The sequence below is a fragment of the Radiomyces spectabilis genome (genome assembly GCF_025331425.1).
Source record: "Radiomyces spectabilis strain NRRL 2753 chromosome Unknown BYT42scaffold_12, whole genome shotgun sequence".
NCBI lineage: Eukaryota > Fungi > Mucoromycota > Mucoromycetes > Mucorales > Radiomycetaceae > Radiomyces > Radiomyces spectabilis.
The window spans coordinates 190,778-204,432 of NW_026251937.1; the positions used below are offsets into that span (position 1 = coordinate 190,778).

The 13,655-nt window shown below is 42.5% G+C and overlaps 4 protein-coding genes across 4 annotated transcripts; 1 reads left to right on the forward strand and 3 right to left on the reverse strand.

The window, feature by feature from the left end:
• Positions 1 to 149: 149 nt before the first annotated feature.
• BYT42DRAFT_520436 (DHS-like NAD/FAD-binding domain-containing protein) lies at positions 150 to 1,607 on the reverse strand. Its single transcript, XM_051565271.1, has 2 exons — positions 1,379 to 1,607; positions 150 to 1,310 (listed from the first exon to the last, which is right to left on the reverse strand). Exons 1-2 carry the CDS (start codon positions 1,514 to 1,516, stop codon positions 354 to 356), a joined length of 1,095 nt encoding a protein of 364 aa, XP_051419948.1. The 5' UTR covers positions 1,517 to 1,607; the 3' UTR covers positions 150 to 353.
• A 4,378-nt stretch (positions 1,608 to 5,985) lies between these two features.
• On the forward strand, positions 5,986 to 8,796 carry BYT42DRAFT_582131 (MCM2/3/5 family-domain-containing protein). The gene is made up of 12 exons (XM_051569654.1): positions 5,986 to 6,008; positions 6,075 to 6,244; positions 6,333 to 6,497; positions 6,569 to 6,647; positions 6,720 to 6,915; positions 6,980 to 7,209; positions 7,280 to 7,516; positions 7,592 to 7,675; positions 7,745 to 7,851; positions 7,917 to 8,045; positions 8,145 to 8,284; positions 8,360 to 8,796. The coding sequence occupies exons 2-12, from the start codon at positions 6,078 to 6,080 to the stop codon at positions 8,587 to 8,589; spliced, it is 1,764 nt and encodes a 587-aa protein (XP_051419949.1). The 5' UTR covers positions 5,986 to 6,008; positions 6,075 to 6,077; the 3' UTR covers positions 8,590 to 8,796.
• A 61-nt stretch (positions 8,797 to 8,857) lies between these two features.
• BYT42DRAFT_582138 (uncharacterized protein) lies at positions 8,858 to 11,035 on the reverse strand. The gene is made up of 4 exons (XM_051569655.1): positions 10,474 to 11,035; positions 10,180 to 10,246; positions 9,695 to 10,102; positions 8,858 to 9,543 (listed from the first exon to the last, which is right to left on the reverse strand). The coding sequence occupies exons 1-4, from the start codon at positions 11,005 to 11,007 to the stop codon at positions 9,200 to 9,202; spliced, it is 1,353 nt and encodes a 450-aa protein (XP_051419950.1). The 5' UTR covers positions 11,008 to 11,035; the 3' UTR covers positions 8,858 to 9,199.
• Positions 11,036 to 12,654: 1,619 nt separating this feature from the next.
• BYT42DRAFT_582141 (50S ribosomal protein L22) lies at positions 12,655 to 13,466 on the reverse strand (the record flags this gene model as incomplete). Its single annotated transcript, XM_051569656.1, is given in 4 exon segments — positions 12,655 to 12,901; positions 12,998 to 13,231; positions 13,244 to 13,269; positions 13,427 to 13,466. The coding sequence occupies 4 exon segments, from the start codon at positions 13,464 to 13,466 to the stop codon at positions 12,659 to 12,661; spliced, it is 543 nt and encodes a 180-aa protein (XP_051419951.1). The 3' UTR covers positions 12,655 to 12,658.
• Between the last annotated feature and the right edge of the window lie 189 nt (positions 13,467 to 13,655).

Sequence of the window (13,655 nt, forward strand, 5' to 3'; positions counted from 1 at the left end):
TGGGTTCCTGAAAACAGAAAAACTTTGCAAAAAAAACTTATCAAGATGAGGGTCTTTCCCCTCCTTGAACTTGTTTTACCAAACACCACAAGTAACGACCAAAGGCCGATAACCAATTCAACATACGGCAAGCAAATAAAACCGAATTTGGTGCAAATGAGTGCTGTTTATTTATACGTTGCTCATTTCATCAAGAGGCGATGAAGAGAGATAATTTGAATGCAATTCGGATTGATAGTATCGTGAGAGGTATGATATGAAACGGTCAATAAATATCAAGCATCCTAGTTGACATAAAACATTTGAAAATAGTAAACAAGGGAAAATCATGACGGAAATGGCAAATAACTGCATTACGCAGTTTTAGTGCGTTTGGTGGTTGCAGCCGATTTGGTGACACGAAAGCCTTTGAGCGTGGTTTGTTTGCTGCTGCTGACATTCAGAGTGACGGTTTTCTTTGTACCGGATGCTATGGTATTTTCCTTGTCGTCCTCGTCACTCACGGATGAAATGGATCTTTTCAGTCTCGTCACGGCCGCCGCCATGGTTTTCTCGTCGGCCATTTTCTTTTCAATGATTTTCACCCAGTGATCGGTATCGCCAAGCACTTCGTAATCAAACACTTTTTCCCATTCCTTGGTTGCTTGTGTACGATTCACAAAGATAACGCGTCCGGTTTTGGTAGCGTGAATCATGCGTGACGCTTGCTTGATAAATTTCTTCAATGCGGGTATCTTCAAGGACGTTCCCATCACGATCATCAAGTCTGGTTTCTTTTTCAGATCGCTCGTCTGCATTTGACCAATGATATCCCCATTAGGATGTTCTTCGTTGTATAGCACCACATCCGGACGTAGTGTGCCTGTAGCCAAGGATCGTTTGCCCTGTCGAATTCGTTCGCAGTCGACAATGGTACATTGAGGACATGGAGGCGCGACACCGCGACGAAACTGATTTTCCATGCGCGTCGTGAATTTATAGGTGGCGGGGCACAGGGTGCATTTCACCTTATTCATGGAACCGTGCAGTTGGATAACAGGCAAGTCGATGGATTCTTCCAAACAATCGATATTCTGGGTATAGCAACGCAACAATTGGCCGTTTTGCTTCAGCTTTTGAATGAAGGCGTGGGTTGGTGTAGGTGCTGCTGACGAAATCAGACGCTTGAGTTCGGCCATAAACGTGTAAAAGCATTTTATCTGCTTCTCGTCTCTGAATAGCATAGCATCGAACAGTTCCTTGCCGCGTAAAACAATATCTGGATGTTTTTTCTTCACAAGGTCATATAAACCATCTGACGAGCGAAAATCCTAACAGGTCAATCAATACAAATACTCATTGGGCGCATAGGTTGCTCAACCGTGGCTAATCACAATACCGGTATGCCTCCGCTGCAGGAAATGCCTGCGCCTGTGATGACGAGAACACGTTTGCTTTTAGCAATGCATGCTGCTAAATCGGTAATGAGAGGATCAATAACTTCTGGAGGTTCGGAAATGGCTATCTTGACTTTCATATAATAGTGCAACACCAGGTCGACGATATGATAATAACGCAAATTGCCAAAAGCCCTATTTTTTGTTTTTTTAAAATTCAGACCAAGCGCCATCGATAAAAAAAAATGGACGCCATTATTTTTCGTACTTTGAGACCTCGAACTTGGAACGGAATACAAAAAAAGACAAAAGAATGCAAACCTTTGTTTCTTTCCTCATATATTTCAAGAGCGAGCTTAGGCATAACATCAAAAAACACTTTTGCGATACAGGCACTCTTTTGCTAAGCACTGTCCGTACCGTGTATGTCGAAACGTGGTTCCGAATTTGGTCGTACTTTGAGAGTCCTGAAACGACCACATGTTATCGAGCACCGCAATGAATTGGCAGCAAGAATGATGCAGCACTTGATACTGGGTGACTAAGTTGAGCACTCTTTGTAAAACGGAATTCTCCGCTTTGTCCTCTTGATCCAAGGACAAAGTGATTTTAGAATATTCATTTATCCACCCAGGCGCGGCCAGCAATGTGAAGTGACATTGAAAGGTAAAATATCTACAACAAAAAGAGCGCCCTTAATTAATAAAATAAGCAAAGTCACATTGCCTTTTTTAGGTTATAACTCTATACATAGAAATGGTTCTCATGCCCTGTTACCTTTTTAGGGCCATGCCCACGCGCTGTTTGTACGAAAAACTCCACCCAAAAAGGCATGTGACCCACACACGGTTAAAATAGTCTCTGTGACATTGCCTTTTCCGGGCCATTGCCACATCGTGTTCGTACAAAAGCAACCTACCCAAAAAGGGACGTTGCCCGACAATATATAAAAGAGAAAAGATTGCTTTTGATCTTTAATTTAGTTATATCCTGTCACAAATAAAAAAAATAATCTACAATATGCCTTGCCGTTGTGGAAGTACGGATCGAAGAATTACCAGCGCTTGGTGTCCGTTGAACCAGGAATACAACTACTGGGCAGATTATTCAAGAGCAGCCGTCATTCGAGAAGCACAAGTGCAGCAGTTTTTTCATGTCTCTCCACAATGTATATACACTTTTTCTTGATAATTTTTCAGAATGCATTTTTTTTTAAAAAATTTCCCGAAATCTAAATAGACCTTACCAGACGCTGCCAATGTGGACGTACGGGTCATCAAAGAATGAACGAGTTTACGGTGTCCGTTGAATCGCATGAATACAACTGCTGAGTTTATTCAAGTCACCCAACAAGGTATTTTACATATTCTCTTGGCAGCAGTTTATTCAAAATTATGCCATATTATATACATTCGGCTTGGATATTTTCAATTTCTCAGATCCCGATAGTTCTACTTTGTCAATGTGGCGGTACAGACCACCAAAACGTGTCAAGCTCGCTCTGTCCTTTAAACCTTGGAAATATGATAGATGACGTTGAGGATACCGTTCCACTTGCGCCAGTGCCTTCAATTATGGAAGGTATGGATGTTTCTTCAAAACTCCTCTGACATTGCATGCATTAAGTTTACATTTTCCCATTATGTGGCTACCAGTTGAGCCAGCCGACGTTGAGGATACCATCCCACTTGCTCCTGTGTCTTCAACTACGGAAGGTATGTATTTTCTTCAGCGCTCCTCTAAATATGGTATGCATTAAGAACTTATAATTTTCATTGATTGGTATATGCGGGTATATGGATTCACCCGAGCCATCATCGTCTGCAAAGTTTGTAGTATTTGGCGATGAAGATCTTCAAACATAGATGACCGATGTTGCTGCTGAATATCAGGACCATAAATGTATAATTCCGAGAATGAAGGCTGAAAGCTTGGTGAGGATGCATATTGGGTAATCCTGTGATGGATAGTGCCATGCATACGAAATGTATAAGTGCCAGATCTTGCATTGGTCAATTCCTCATCAATCTACAGTATATCAAATCCAATTTAGTAAGCAACATTTTTCTGGTTTTGTTTGGGCGTTGGCTCAACACGACAACTGTCATGATGTACATACCTCGACACCAATCGAAGTAAATGCAAAAAGGGCATTCTACTTTCGAATATAATGGATGAACTCCTTGGAGATTGCGTCTTGGCCAGTGAGCAATTGTCGCAGCTCTTCAGGAGGTGGCTGAAGGACGGGCAACTGGAGCTTTCCATGGTTGCAGCAAATGACAAACCGAGGTTCTTGACGAGTTCCAGCTACTTTTCGGATTCCCAGCCTTTGGCTCCACAGGAAACACAGACCAAGGTCATGCTGCCATTGTCCATTACTCCATCGACGTTGACGTTTCGAGCACGAATCGAGGCGCCTCCTTGAAATTCTTCAAAGGAGATTCGGGCAGTATTGTGGGATGGTCCTACTGACAAAATAACGTAAATGGAAAATATAAGCTCTTTATGCATGCAATCTTAGAGGAGCTTTGAAGAGAATACATACCTTCCGTAGTTGAAGACATGGGATCAAGTGGGACGGTATCCTCAAGGTCGGCTGGCTCAACTGATAGCCACATAATGGGAAAATATAAACTTAATTCGTGCAATGTCAGAGGAGCTTTAAAGAAAATAATACCTTCCATAGTTGAAGGTACTGGTGCAGGTGGAGCGACATCCTCAACGTCGGCTGTCATGTTTCTAGGATTTAAGGGACAGAGCGAGCTTGACACGTTTTGATGGTCTGTACCGCCACATTGGCAAAGTAGATCTATCGGGATCTCAGAAATTGGAAAATATCCAGGACAAATGTATACAATGCTGGCATAATTTTGAATAAACTACTGCCAAGAGGATATGCAAAATACCTTGTTGGGTGACTTGAATAAACTCGGCAGTTGTATTCATGCGATTCAACGGACACCTTGAACTTGTCATTCTTTGATGATCCGTACGTCCACATTGGCAGCGTCTGGTAAGGTCTATCCGAAGTTCCAGAATTTCTTTAAAAAAATGCATTTTGAAAAATCATCAAAAAAAGTGTATATACATTGTGGAGAGACATGAAAAAACTGCTGCACTTGTGCTTCTTGGAATGACGGCTACTCTTGAATAATCTGCCCAGTAGTTGTATTCCTGGTTCAACGGACACCAAGCGCTGGTAATTCTTCGATCCGTACTTCCACAACGGCAAGGCATATTGTAGATTATTTTTTTTTATTTGTGACAGGATATAACTAAATTAAAGGTCAAAAGCAATCTTTTCTCTTTTATATATTGTCGGGCAGTGTGTGGGCAACGTCCCTTTTTGGGTAGGTTGCTTTTGTACGAACAGGATGTGGCAATGGCCCGGAAAAGGCAATGTCACAGAGATTATTTTAACACAGTGTGTGGGTAACATGCCTTTTTGGGTGGACTTTTTCGTACAAACAGTGCGTAGCAATGGCGCTAAAAAGGCAATATGGCATGAGAACCGTTTCTATGTAAAGAGTTATAACCTAGAAAAGGCAATGTGACTTGCTTATTTTATTAATAAGGGCACTCTTTTTGTTGTCACTAGATTGAAAGAATTTTGTTTACGCTGCTTTCGATTATCCTTTTGCGTCAGTGGCTACGATATATATTTGAGTAAGGACCAATTAAACCAACTCTTAAATAAACCTTACCTTAAAACAATGAAAACCAAAAGAGCAAAAGGATAACCTCGAGCAGTTATAAACAGCGTTCTCTTGGTGAGTATTCCGTTTTGTAATACGAATTAAGTCATTATCTTAATTTTCACTCAGCCTACTCTAGATGAACAAAACGAGATCTATGCGTAAGATGACAAGAGTTGATAGCAAATTAACAGGGGGATGGGTGAAATTCCTGGTGGAAATGTCAGGCTGTGACTTTGAGATTTGGGGCGGACATCCAACACGCGAATTGGGGAAAGTTTTTTCGCGTCATGGTCGGTTTTTTTGAGTCGCGTCTGAGGCCTTTTCACAGTTTTGCTTTGTTTTATACAGTCCACTTTCAGGCATCATCGTCACTCTATCAATATGGCAAGCTTCGGTTGGGATCGTGGTCAAATCTACTCTACAAGCGTCTTGCAACCTGAAGGTCAGGTCAACTCGCACGCTGAGTTGACCCAAATGTTCTTGGAATTCATTCAGAAATTCCACTTGGGAGATAATTATGTTTACAGGTACAGTGTGGATTCCCAAGCATGACCCATGACGGTGACAAAACGGCGATTGACGTGCTTTTTCTTACAAATAGAGATCAACTGTCAGAACACTTGCTGGCTAAACAGTACTATATCGAAGTCGACATGAGCCACCTTATTAGCTTCAATGCCGATCTTGCCGACAAGTTGACGAATGCACCTGCCGATCTTTTGCCTTTGGTAAGAATTCTGAGTTGAAATGAAAAGCATGCGCAGGCGCAGTAATGTTGATGCAATACTTTCTCCGTCAGTTTGAGCGAGCAGTCAAAGAGAGTGCCAAGCGTATTCTGTTCTCCAGTCCAGGCACAGTGGACATTAGCGAAGTCCCTGACTGTCAGGTCATGTTGAAATCCGACGCCAACGTTATCCAGATCAGAGACCTCAACGTAAGTTCCCTTTTATCCATAACATGGTTTAACAAAACGCATACTCACCCATCGTTCTGCTGGCAGTCAATGTACATTGGTAAATTGGTCCGTATTCCTGGTATCGTGATTGGTGCATCCACTCTCAGTTCCCGCGCAACCTATGTCAACATTATGTGTCGGTCTTGCCGTCACACCAAAGTGATTCCTGTCAATGGAGGCTTTTCCGCTATTACCTTGCCCAGAACCTGTGATAGGTAAATAGAAGGATGAAAAGCAGTGTTTGTCTTGATTTTGCTTGCTAACAAAACTCTTGCGTTTCTTTTATTTTATTTCAACCTGTAGTCAACCCTTGGACGGTCAAATGAAGAATCCTTGTCCTATCGATCCTTATGTAATTGTCCACGATAAGTGCGAGTTTGTTGACTCTCAGGTCCTGAAGCTGCAAGAGGCCCCCGATATGGTGCCTGTGGGTGACTTGCCTCGCCACACGATCTTAAATGCTGACAGGCAAGTAGCACAGGATTGACAACGGTTATGAAGGATTTGGCTGGCTGACTTTTTTTTATCATCCTTTGTAGATGGTTGACGAATCGTGTAGTACCCGGTATGCGAGCCGTGGTCATGGGTATCTATTCGATTTTCCAGAACAAAGCGGCTGTAAGTAGGAGAAAGTAGTCCACATATTGCAGTCATTGTTTTATTCATGGAGTTGGGATTCTGTCTGTATAGAAATCTACCGGTGCTGCTGCCGTTCGAACGCCTTACATCCGCGTGGTTGGTTTGCATGTGGATCAGCACAATGGCGGTCGCGGACGTCCCGTGTTTACGGACGCTGAAGAGGAAGAATTTATTCGCATGTCCCGACAACCGGATCTTTACGAATCATTTGCTGGCAGTATTGCTCCGTCTATTTTTGGCAACAAGGGTAAGAGGAATGAACGCGACAGAACATGGATGTGATGAGCTTATACATGTATATCGAATCGCAGATATCAAGAAAGCCATCGCATGTTTGTTGTTTGGTGGATCGAAGAAGGTGCTTCCTGACGGTATTCGATTGAGAGGTGACATCAGTGTGCTTTTGTTGGGTGATCCCGGTACGGCCAAATCCCAGCTGCTCAAGTTTGTCGAAAAAGTCGCACCTATCGCAGTGTATACTTCGGGTAAAGGAAGTAGTGCTGCAGGTTTAACTGCATCCGTGATCCGTGATCCCAGCACTGTACGTTGAAAAAATTTCAGAACCCGGTTTCATCATTAGGTACTGACTCCTCGTCTGATTATCCGTTTAGCGTGATTTCTATTTAGAAGGCGGTGCCATGGTTCTGGCGGATGGCGGTGTCGTGTGTATTGATGAGTTTGACAAGATGCGCGATGAAGATCGTGTGGCTATTCACGAAGCCATGGAACAACAGACCATTTCGATTGCCAAGGCTGGTATTACCACCATCCTTAACTCGAGAACCTCGGTCTTGGCCGCTGCCAATCCGGTATTTGGTCGATACGACGATATGAAGAGTCCCGGTGAGGTACGTTGTCAATGTTTTTCTCTACCCGATGTCCATACCCGATCTTCTTGTAAATACTCATTCACTCTTTTATAGAACATCGATTTCCAAACCACCATCTTGTCCCGTTTCGATATGATCTTTATCGTCAAGGATGAACATAATGAAGCACGCGATGTGGTACGAATATTTGTGTAGTTGCACGAATCCTGAATTTGATAACTCACGTGGTGTGATCATTTTATGCAGTCGATTGCCCGCCATGTTCTCAATGTGCACATGAACCGCCAGGTGCATGACGCTATTGGTGAAATTGATTTGGAAAAAATGAAGGCTTATATTAATTACTGCAAAGCGTGAGTGTTACTTACCAAAGTATCACAAAATGTCGACAAATGACTGACCCGGTTGATCTAAATAGGAAATGCGCTCCTCGTCTTACAGCGGATGCGGCCGAAAAATTGAGTAGCCATTTTGTTTCCATCCGAAAGGAGGTCAAGGAAGCCGAACGAGACACTCAAGTCCGATCTTCTATTCCGATCACCATCAGGTCAGAGAGAAATAGGATGGCACTAAAAAAAATTAGTTTGAGAAAAAAAATGCGTTGGCAGTGATTGACTCACACTACGTTTCTTTTGGAATGTTACAGACAACTGGAGGCTATTATCCGTATTTCCGAATCTCTTGCTAAAATGACCCTTTCTCCTGTGGCCACAGAAAAGCATGTGGAGGAAGCGATTCGGTTATTCAAGTACTCCACCATGGATGCAGTTCAAAGTGGCGGGGGAGGTAAGTTGCAGATGAGCAGTTTTGATATTCTGTAGAAACAAAAACATAAGCTGATCCTGGTAATGTTTTGTTTAGCCGACGGTATGACTCGTAGCGAGATCATGGCTGAAGTTCAAGCTATTGAGCTTGAAATCCAACGCCGATTGCCCATCGGTTCTCAGGTGGCGGTGGTGAAGATCAAGAATGATTTCATTCAGCAAGGTTATACAGATGCTGCTATTCTGCGGGCTCTTACAATTTTGGGTCGCAGGGAAGTTCTTCAATTCCGAAGCCAAGGCAAGGTTGTTTTTAGACAAGCAGTATAATCAAGCATGAACTCCTTTTTTTTTCTTCTTCTTTCTTTCTCCTATGTATATATCATTCTTCTCACTTTTTTTTTTATCATCCAATAATGATGCTTCTACCTTTTTCTTTTTTTTTATTTTACTTCTCAATATATTTTTCGCTTTCATGACAAGTAAAAATAGAAAAAATCCAAGTTTGATTCCCGTTCAGAGGAGCGGATCACGATCACGGTTTTTTTTTTTTTTTTTTTTTTTTTTGTGGCGCGATAAAAAAAAACAAACGAGGTCTGTGGTACATTGCTAAAACCGGTGCAATAGGGCAACGTTTTTATTTTTGGGAGAGAAAATTTTTTTGATCATTAGTGTAACTTTATTGAGCCAAAAGGCATTAATGGGTGAAAATAAAGTAAAAGCTGTAAAAGAAAGGAAAGGAAAGAAGAAAATAACAATAATAATAAAAAGTATAGATTGAATGAATTACTGAAATTTAAAAATAAGCGCAAAGTAAAATAAGCAAAGAAGGAAGATGAAAAGAAAAGAGCGAAAATAGTATAATAATAATCATTTGAAAGGTTGACGGATCACTGATCGATAAGGAAGACAAGAGAGAGTGCCATCCAATACCTGTCATTTATGCTGAAGCTTCAACAGCAGGTGCCGAGGTGGCAGCGGCTTCCACGGTGTTCTTGACTTCCTTGTTTTCTTGTTCAACAGGCTTCGTGGCCGATTCTTCGGTGGTCTTGGCACTGGGCTCGGCACCTTCGGGATTGGGAGGCAAGTCTTTGGTTGCAGCATCTACTGGAGCCGAAGTTTCTTCGGCCACCGGTTCTTCACGAGAAGCAGGCTTATCGGCTTTTTCCTTTTCCTTCTTATCCTTTTTGGGGAAACCACGAAGCATCTGTGTCAAACGACGACCCAAAGGAGAGCTGGGTCGAGAGCTCGGCTTTTCTTCCTTGGTGGTCGTAGCCTTTTGTTCTAGAAATGCCGAAAGAAAAAAAAATTAACATCTGTAGCATGAGGTCATAAAATTCCATTTAGAAATGGTTACACATGGTACACCATGTTGCAACAAGAGCGATTATGGATCTTCCCAAATCAAGGTTGGACTTGTGAATGATAAACTTACCAGAGGCGGGTTCAACAGGTTCAGCAGCAGCAGCGGCAGGTTCAGCAGCGGCAGGTTCAATAGGAACTTCAGGTACACCAGCAGCAACTTCCGTTTCCGGCTCATTGGCAGCTTCATTTGATTCAGGAGTAGTGGTCGACTTGGGTGCGTCATGATCCTTTTTGTGTTTGTGACCAAAGAACTTATTCACAAATGAGTGACGTTTGATCTGATCGATCACGTTGGTTTCCTTGCTGGGCTTGGGTGAAGCTGGAGCGGCAGTAGCAGACTGAGATTCGGTAGCTTCAGCAGTCGCAGGTTCGGCAGTAGCAGAAGCTTCGTTATTGTTGGTTTCTTCGGCCGTTTCCGCGGTAGTAGCAGTGGTAGCAGGCTCATTGTCAACGACAGATGCAGCCGCTTCGCCGGTGACTAATAATATTTAAGGTTCAGCAAGACACACAAAAAAAAAATTGAAACATTAAAAAATGAACAACGTGAAGCTTTACCTGGAGCGGAGGCTTCCTGTTCCTTCTTTTCTTCGTGTTTGTGCTTGGTGTCTTCCTTGGAAGGGCTCTATAATGTTAGAAAATAAAAGGTTAAATGTCATTTTCAGCATCATGCCATCCAGTAAGAACCAAAAAAGATCGTCAACAAAGTTTTCAGCGGAGTCGTATACTAGGTAATACAGAACCATGCCGAACAATGACCCCTTTGGGGAACAGATGACATGGAAAAACTAAACTCCGACACTGGGATCCACGAAGCCAAAAAGAAAAAGGTAAAAAAAAACCACATCATACCTTGCTACGGCTAAAAATGCCGTTGAGGAATCGAGATTTTCTCTTTTCTTCGTGAGACGGTTCTGACTTGGCAGGTTCAGGTGAGGCAGCAGCAGAAGTAGGCGCGGCTTCGGTCGAATCGGCTGTGGTAGCGGGTTCAGGAGTAGTAGATTCGTTGTTCTCTTCAACCACAGGAGCAGGTGTTTCAGAAGACGGCTTGACTTCTTCCGCGGGAACGGCCTTGTCACCAGAAAAGGATTTCTTGGCCTTGTTGAGGAACATGGAAAGACGCTTCGTACCTGATCTGGCAGGTGATGATGAGCGTTCGGGAACAGCAGCAGGGGCAGTGGCATCCTTGGATTCTTCAGAGTTGGGTTGCTCTGGCTCCTTGGATGGTTCGGCGGTGGTCTGGACGTTCTCAGAAGGTTTCTGTTCCTCAACTACAACAGGAGCAGTGGTAGCAGGAGCCACAGCTTCGGGCTCAGCAGCGGCAGGAGCGGGAGTAGGAGAAGTGACAGTAGGCTCAGTGGCAGTAGTTTCTTGAGTAGCAGACATATTTTTCGTGCAAAAAAGTAAGTAAAGTAAAAAAAGAAGAAGAAGAAGAAAATCAGAAATGGAAGAGCGTTGTCAAGGAATTTATAGATCAAAGAAAGTGAAAAAAGTCGGAAACTGAAAAAATAATAGAGGCGTTTTTGGGTTAGTGAAAACACAGCACAGAAAACTGACCCATTTTAGGCTTTGAATCAGGCACCTGAAACGTCGCGCTCGTCCTACTTTAAACTGGATTGCCAATTTTAAAATTTTTCTTCATAAAAGATGGGAATTTGGGGAAAATGGATTGTTCAGCTACTTTGCCCGTGTTTATGAAGTTTAAAAATGAAAAAATAGAAAGAAACTGTCCGCTTCGCTACCAGCAAAAATCACATTTTGTATGTAAGAACACCAATACCACGTATACGTTAACCATAATATTCCGTTGATTTATTGCAATATACATCACTGGCCGCTTGCACTAAAAAAAATGGAGCATGACAAGATCACGCTGTAATGTTGTGGTTGATCAACTCTCTGTCCCCAAGCAAATGCATTCTTATACCGTCCTACAAGGTCGATAAATATTTTCTTGTCAAAACCAGCGAGTTTGAAAAAATATTTAATGACGGTATAACAAACAAAAGGCATGGCAACTCTTGTCCAGGCAACGATTATCAATTTTCTTTTTAACGTGACGGATAGTCATGTGGGAAATGCTTCTTAACCTTGGCTACACTTTTGGTTGGTTGATTTAATTTGTTCTATTCTAGCCAATTTTAGCGAGATGAGCACTGGTGCATAACGATGCAGCTGATGATTCTTTAATCTGTAATTGAATCTGGATTGATCTGGCCAATCTTTTAGATTACAAGATTACGCCTTGCATGTCATTTTATCACGTCGTGCTGTTTAGGTTTACTTTTTCTCTAGAGAAAAGATTTACTCATATTGAGTCAGCTGAGAATTGGAGGTGAATGACTCACATTCTCACTGGATGTGAAAAACAGGTATAAAATTGCACGAAACATTCATCCACCACCCACCAAGACTGATCAAGAAGCATGAAAAGCAGAAAAAGAAGGAATGGCGCCTTTCTAAAGCTGCACAGAATGTTCGCATGCACACGTCATGATGTATGCATGATTCTTTATTGCACATTGAATCAAATGCAAGTATTTTATCAATGAATACAAAACAAGTCGGCACAGTATCTGATCTGCAATATGGACTTTTGATTCTGGATACATCTTCAATGTTGATCGATCACCTGGTTCCACAGCGTCAATGACAGCTGAGATTTTTGTCTAAAAGCAATGTCTCAACGAGTGATGGCAGAGCCAAAAATGGTTCCTAGGAACAATATTGCACGGCCCATCTTTTTTTTTTTTTAGGTTACATCTCACTCAGCAGCAGATCACACCTGCTGGAATCATGTTATAAAAAGAAGGACAAGATGCTACCCCTCCCCCCACACAGCGGATAATTTGGAAATATGATCCAAAATGATTATTGATTCATCATTTGACAAACCCTATCCGTCTCAGGCCTTGTCTCATTCATGTCGAATATGTCTTTCTTTTTTGTTTTTTATTAGTGAGTGCTTCTCATCCTGCGATGCCAGTCATAAAGATAAATCGGAAAAAATTCTGTTTAGTATATATAAAAAACAAATTTAAGCGCGAGCAGCAAGACGGTTCTTGCGAGCCAACTGGCGAGCATTCAAACGCACAACACCCTTGTCGGTAGCACGGGGAACGACTTCGTCCTTCTCGTTGAGGATGACTTCGATGTGGCAAGGAGAGGTCATGAAGGGGTTGATTCTACCGTGAGCGCGGTAGGTTCTGCGACGGTGCTTGGGAGCTTGGTTCACAACAATGCTGGAGATGTAGAGCTCTTCGACGTTCAAACCCTTGGCCTTTTTTTTTGATACAAAAATTCGATAAATACACACACTCCATGGAGAAAACCTTATCCCGTTTCCGCTCTCCCTTTTCATCACCAATAATCTTACCTCGGCGTTGGATTCAGCGTTCTTCAACAAGTCAAGGACGAACTTGACGGACTTGACGGGCCAGCGACCTTGGGTGGTACCGAATTCCTTGGCCTGAGCGGTGCGACCAACACCACCGTTGAAGCGACGGAAAGGAATGCACTGCTTGTGCTCCTTAACATTGTTCAAGTAGCTGTAAGCCTTGCTCAACTTCAAGCCCTTGATGGCAGCAGCGACTTCGTGAGTGTTCTTGAACTATAAAAGCACTAGTGAGTACTTTTGTCTCTCAATATCTAATATTCTGATCGGCAAGCTAGAATTCTGTTCATTACGTACGTGAACACGGAGGTAAGAGCCACGGGACTTGGAAGCTAGAAAAAGCGAATCGAACCAACATTGAATACTCCATGGTTTTCCTCACTACAAAAAAGACAATAATTTGCGTCTTACCCTTGGAGGGATTGGCAGCGGTAGCAGCGTATCGGACCATGTTAATTTATAGTCTACAAAAAACGTCAATGGAAAAGTTCAATGAGTGATGACCATTCATTTTCGGTAACCAAATTCCTCGATTCCTCTTTGTCTCGAATAGGGTCACGTTGTTTTTTTTTTTGTATCGAGATTGAGGAGTTCGTTCATCCGTTGTCCAATCGAGCTGTAATCCGTAACCGTATCCATC

Bases quoted from the DNA above. Each gene is read 5' to 3' on its own strand.
- BYT42DRAFT_520436 (XM_051565271.1), bottom strand. From the start codon at position 1,516: ATGAAAGTCAAGATAGCCATTTCCGAACCTCCAGAAGTTATTGATCCT. The intron at 1,311-1,378 runs GTATTGTGATTA...TTGACCTGTTAG, and splicing joins CCTGCAGCGGAGGCATACCG to GATTTTCGCTCGTCAGATGG.
- BYT42DRAFT_582131 (XM_051569654.1), top strand. From the start codon at position 6,078: ATGTACATTGGTAAATTGGTCCGTATTCCTGGTATCGTGATTGGTGCA. The intron at 7,517-7,591 runs GTACGTTGTCAA...ACTCTTTTATAG, and splicing joins ATATGAAGAGTCCCGGTGAG to AACATCGATTTCCAAACCAC. The intron at 8,046-8,144 runs GTCAGAGAGAAA...GGAATGTTACAG, and splicing joins TCTATTCCGATCACCATCAG to ACAACTGGAGGCTATTATCC.
- BYT42DRAFT_582138 (XM_051569655.1), bottom strand. From the start codon at position 11,007: ATGTCTGCTACTCAAGAAACTACTGCCACTGAGCCTACTGTCACTTCT. The intron at 10,247-10,473 runs GTATGATGTGGT...CTAACATTATAG, and splicing joins GCATTTTTAGCCGTAGCAAG to AGCCCTTCCAAGGAAGACAC. The intron at 10,103-10,179 runs GTAAAGCTTCAC...AAATATTATTAG, and splicing joins ACAGGAAGCCTCCGCTCCAG to TCACCGGCGAAGCGGCTGCA.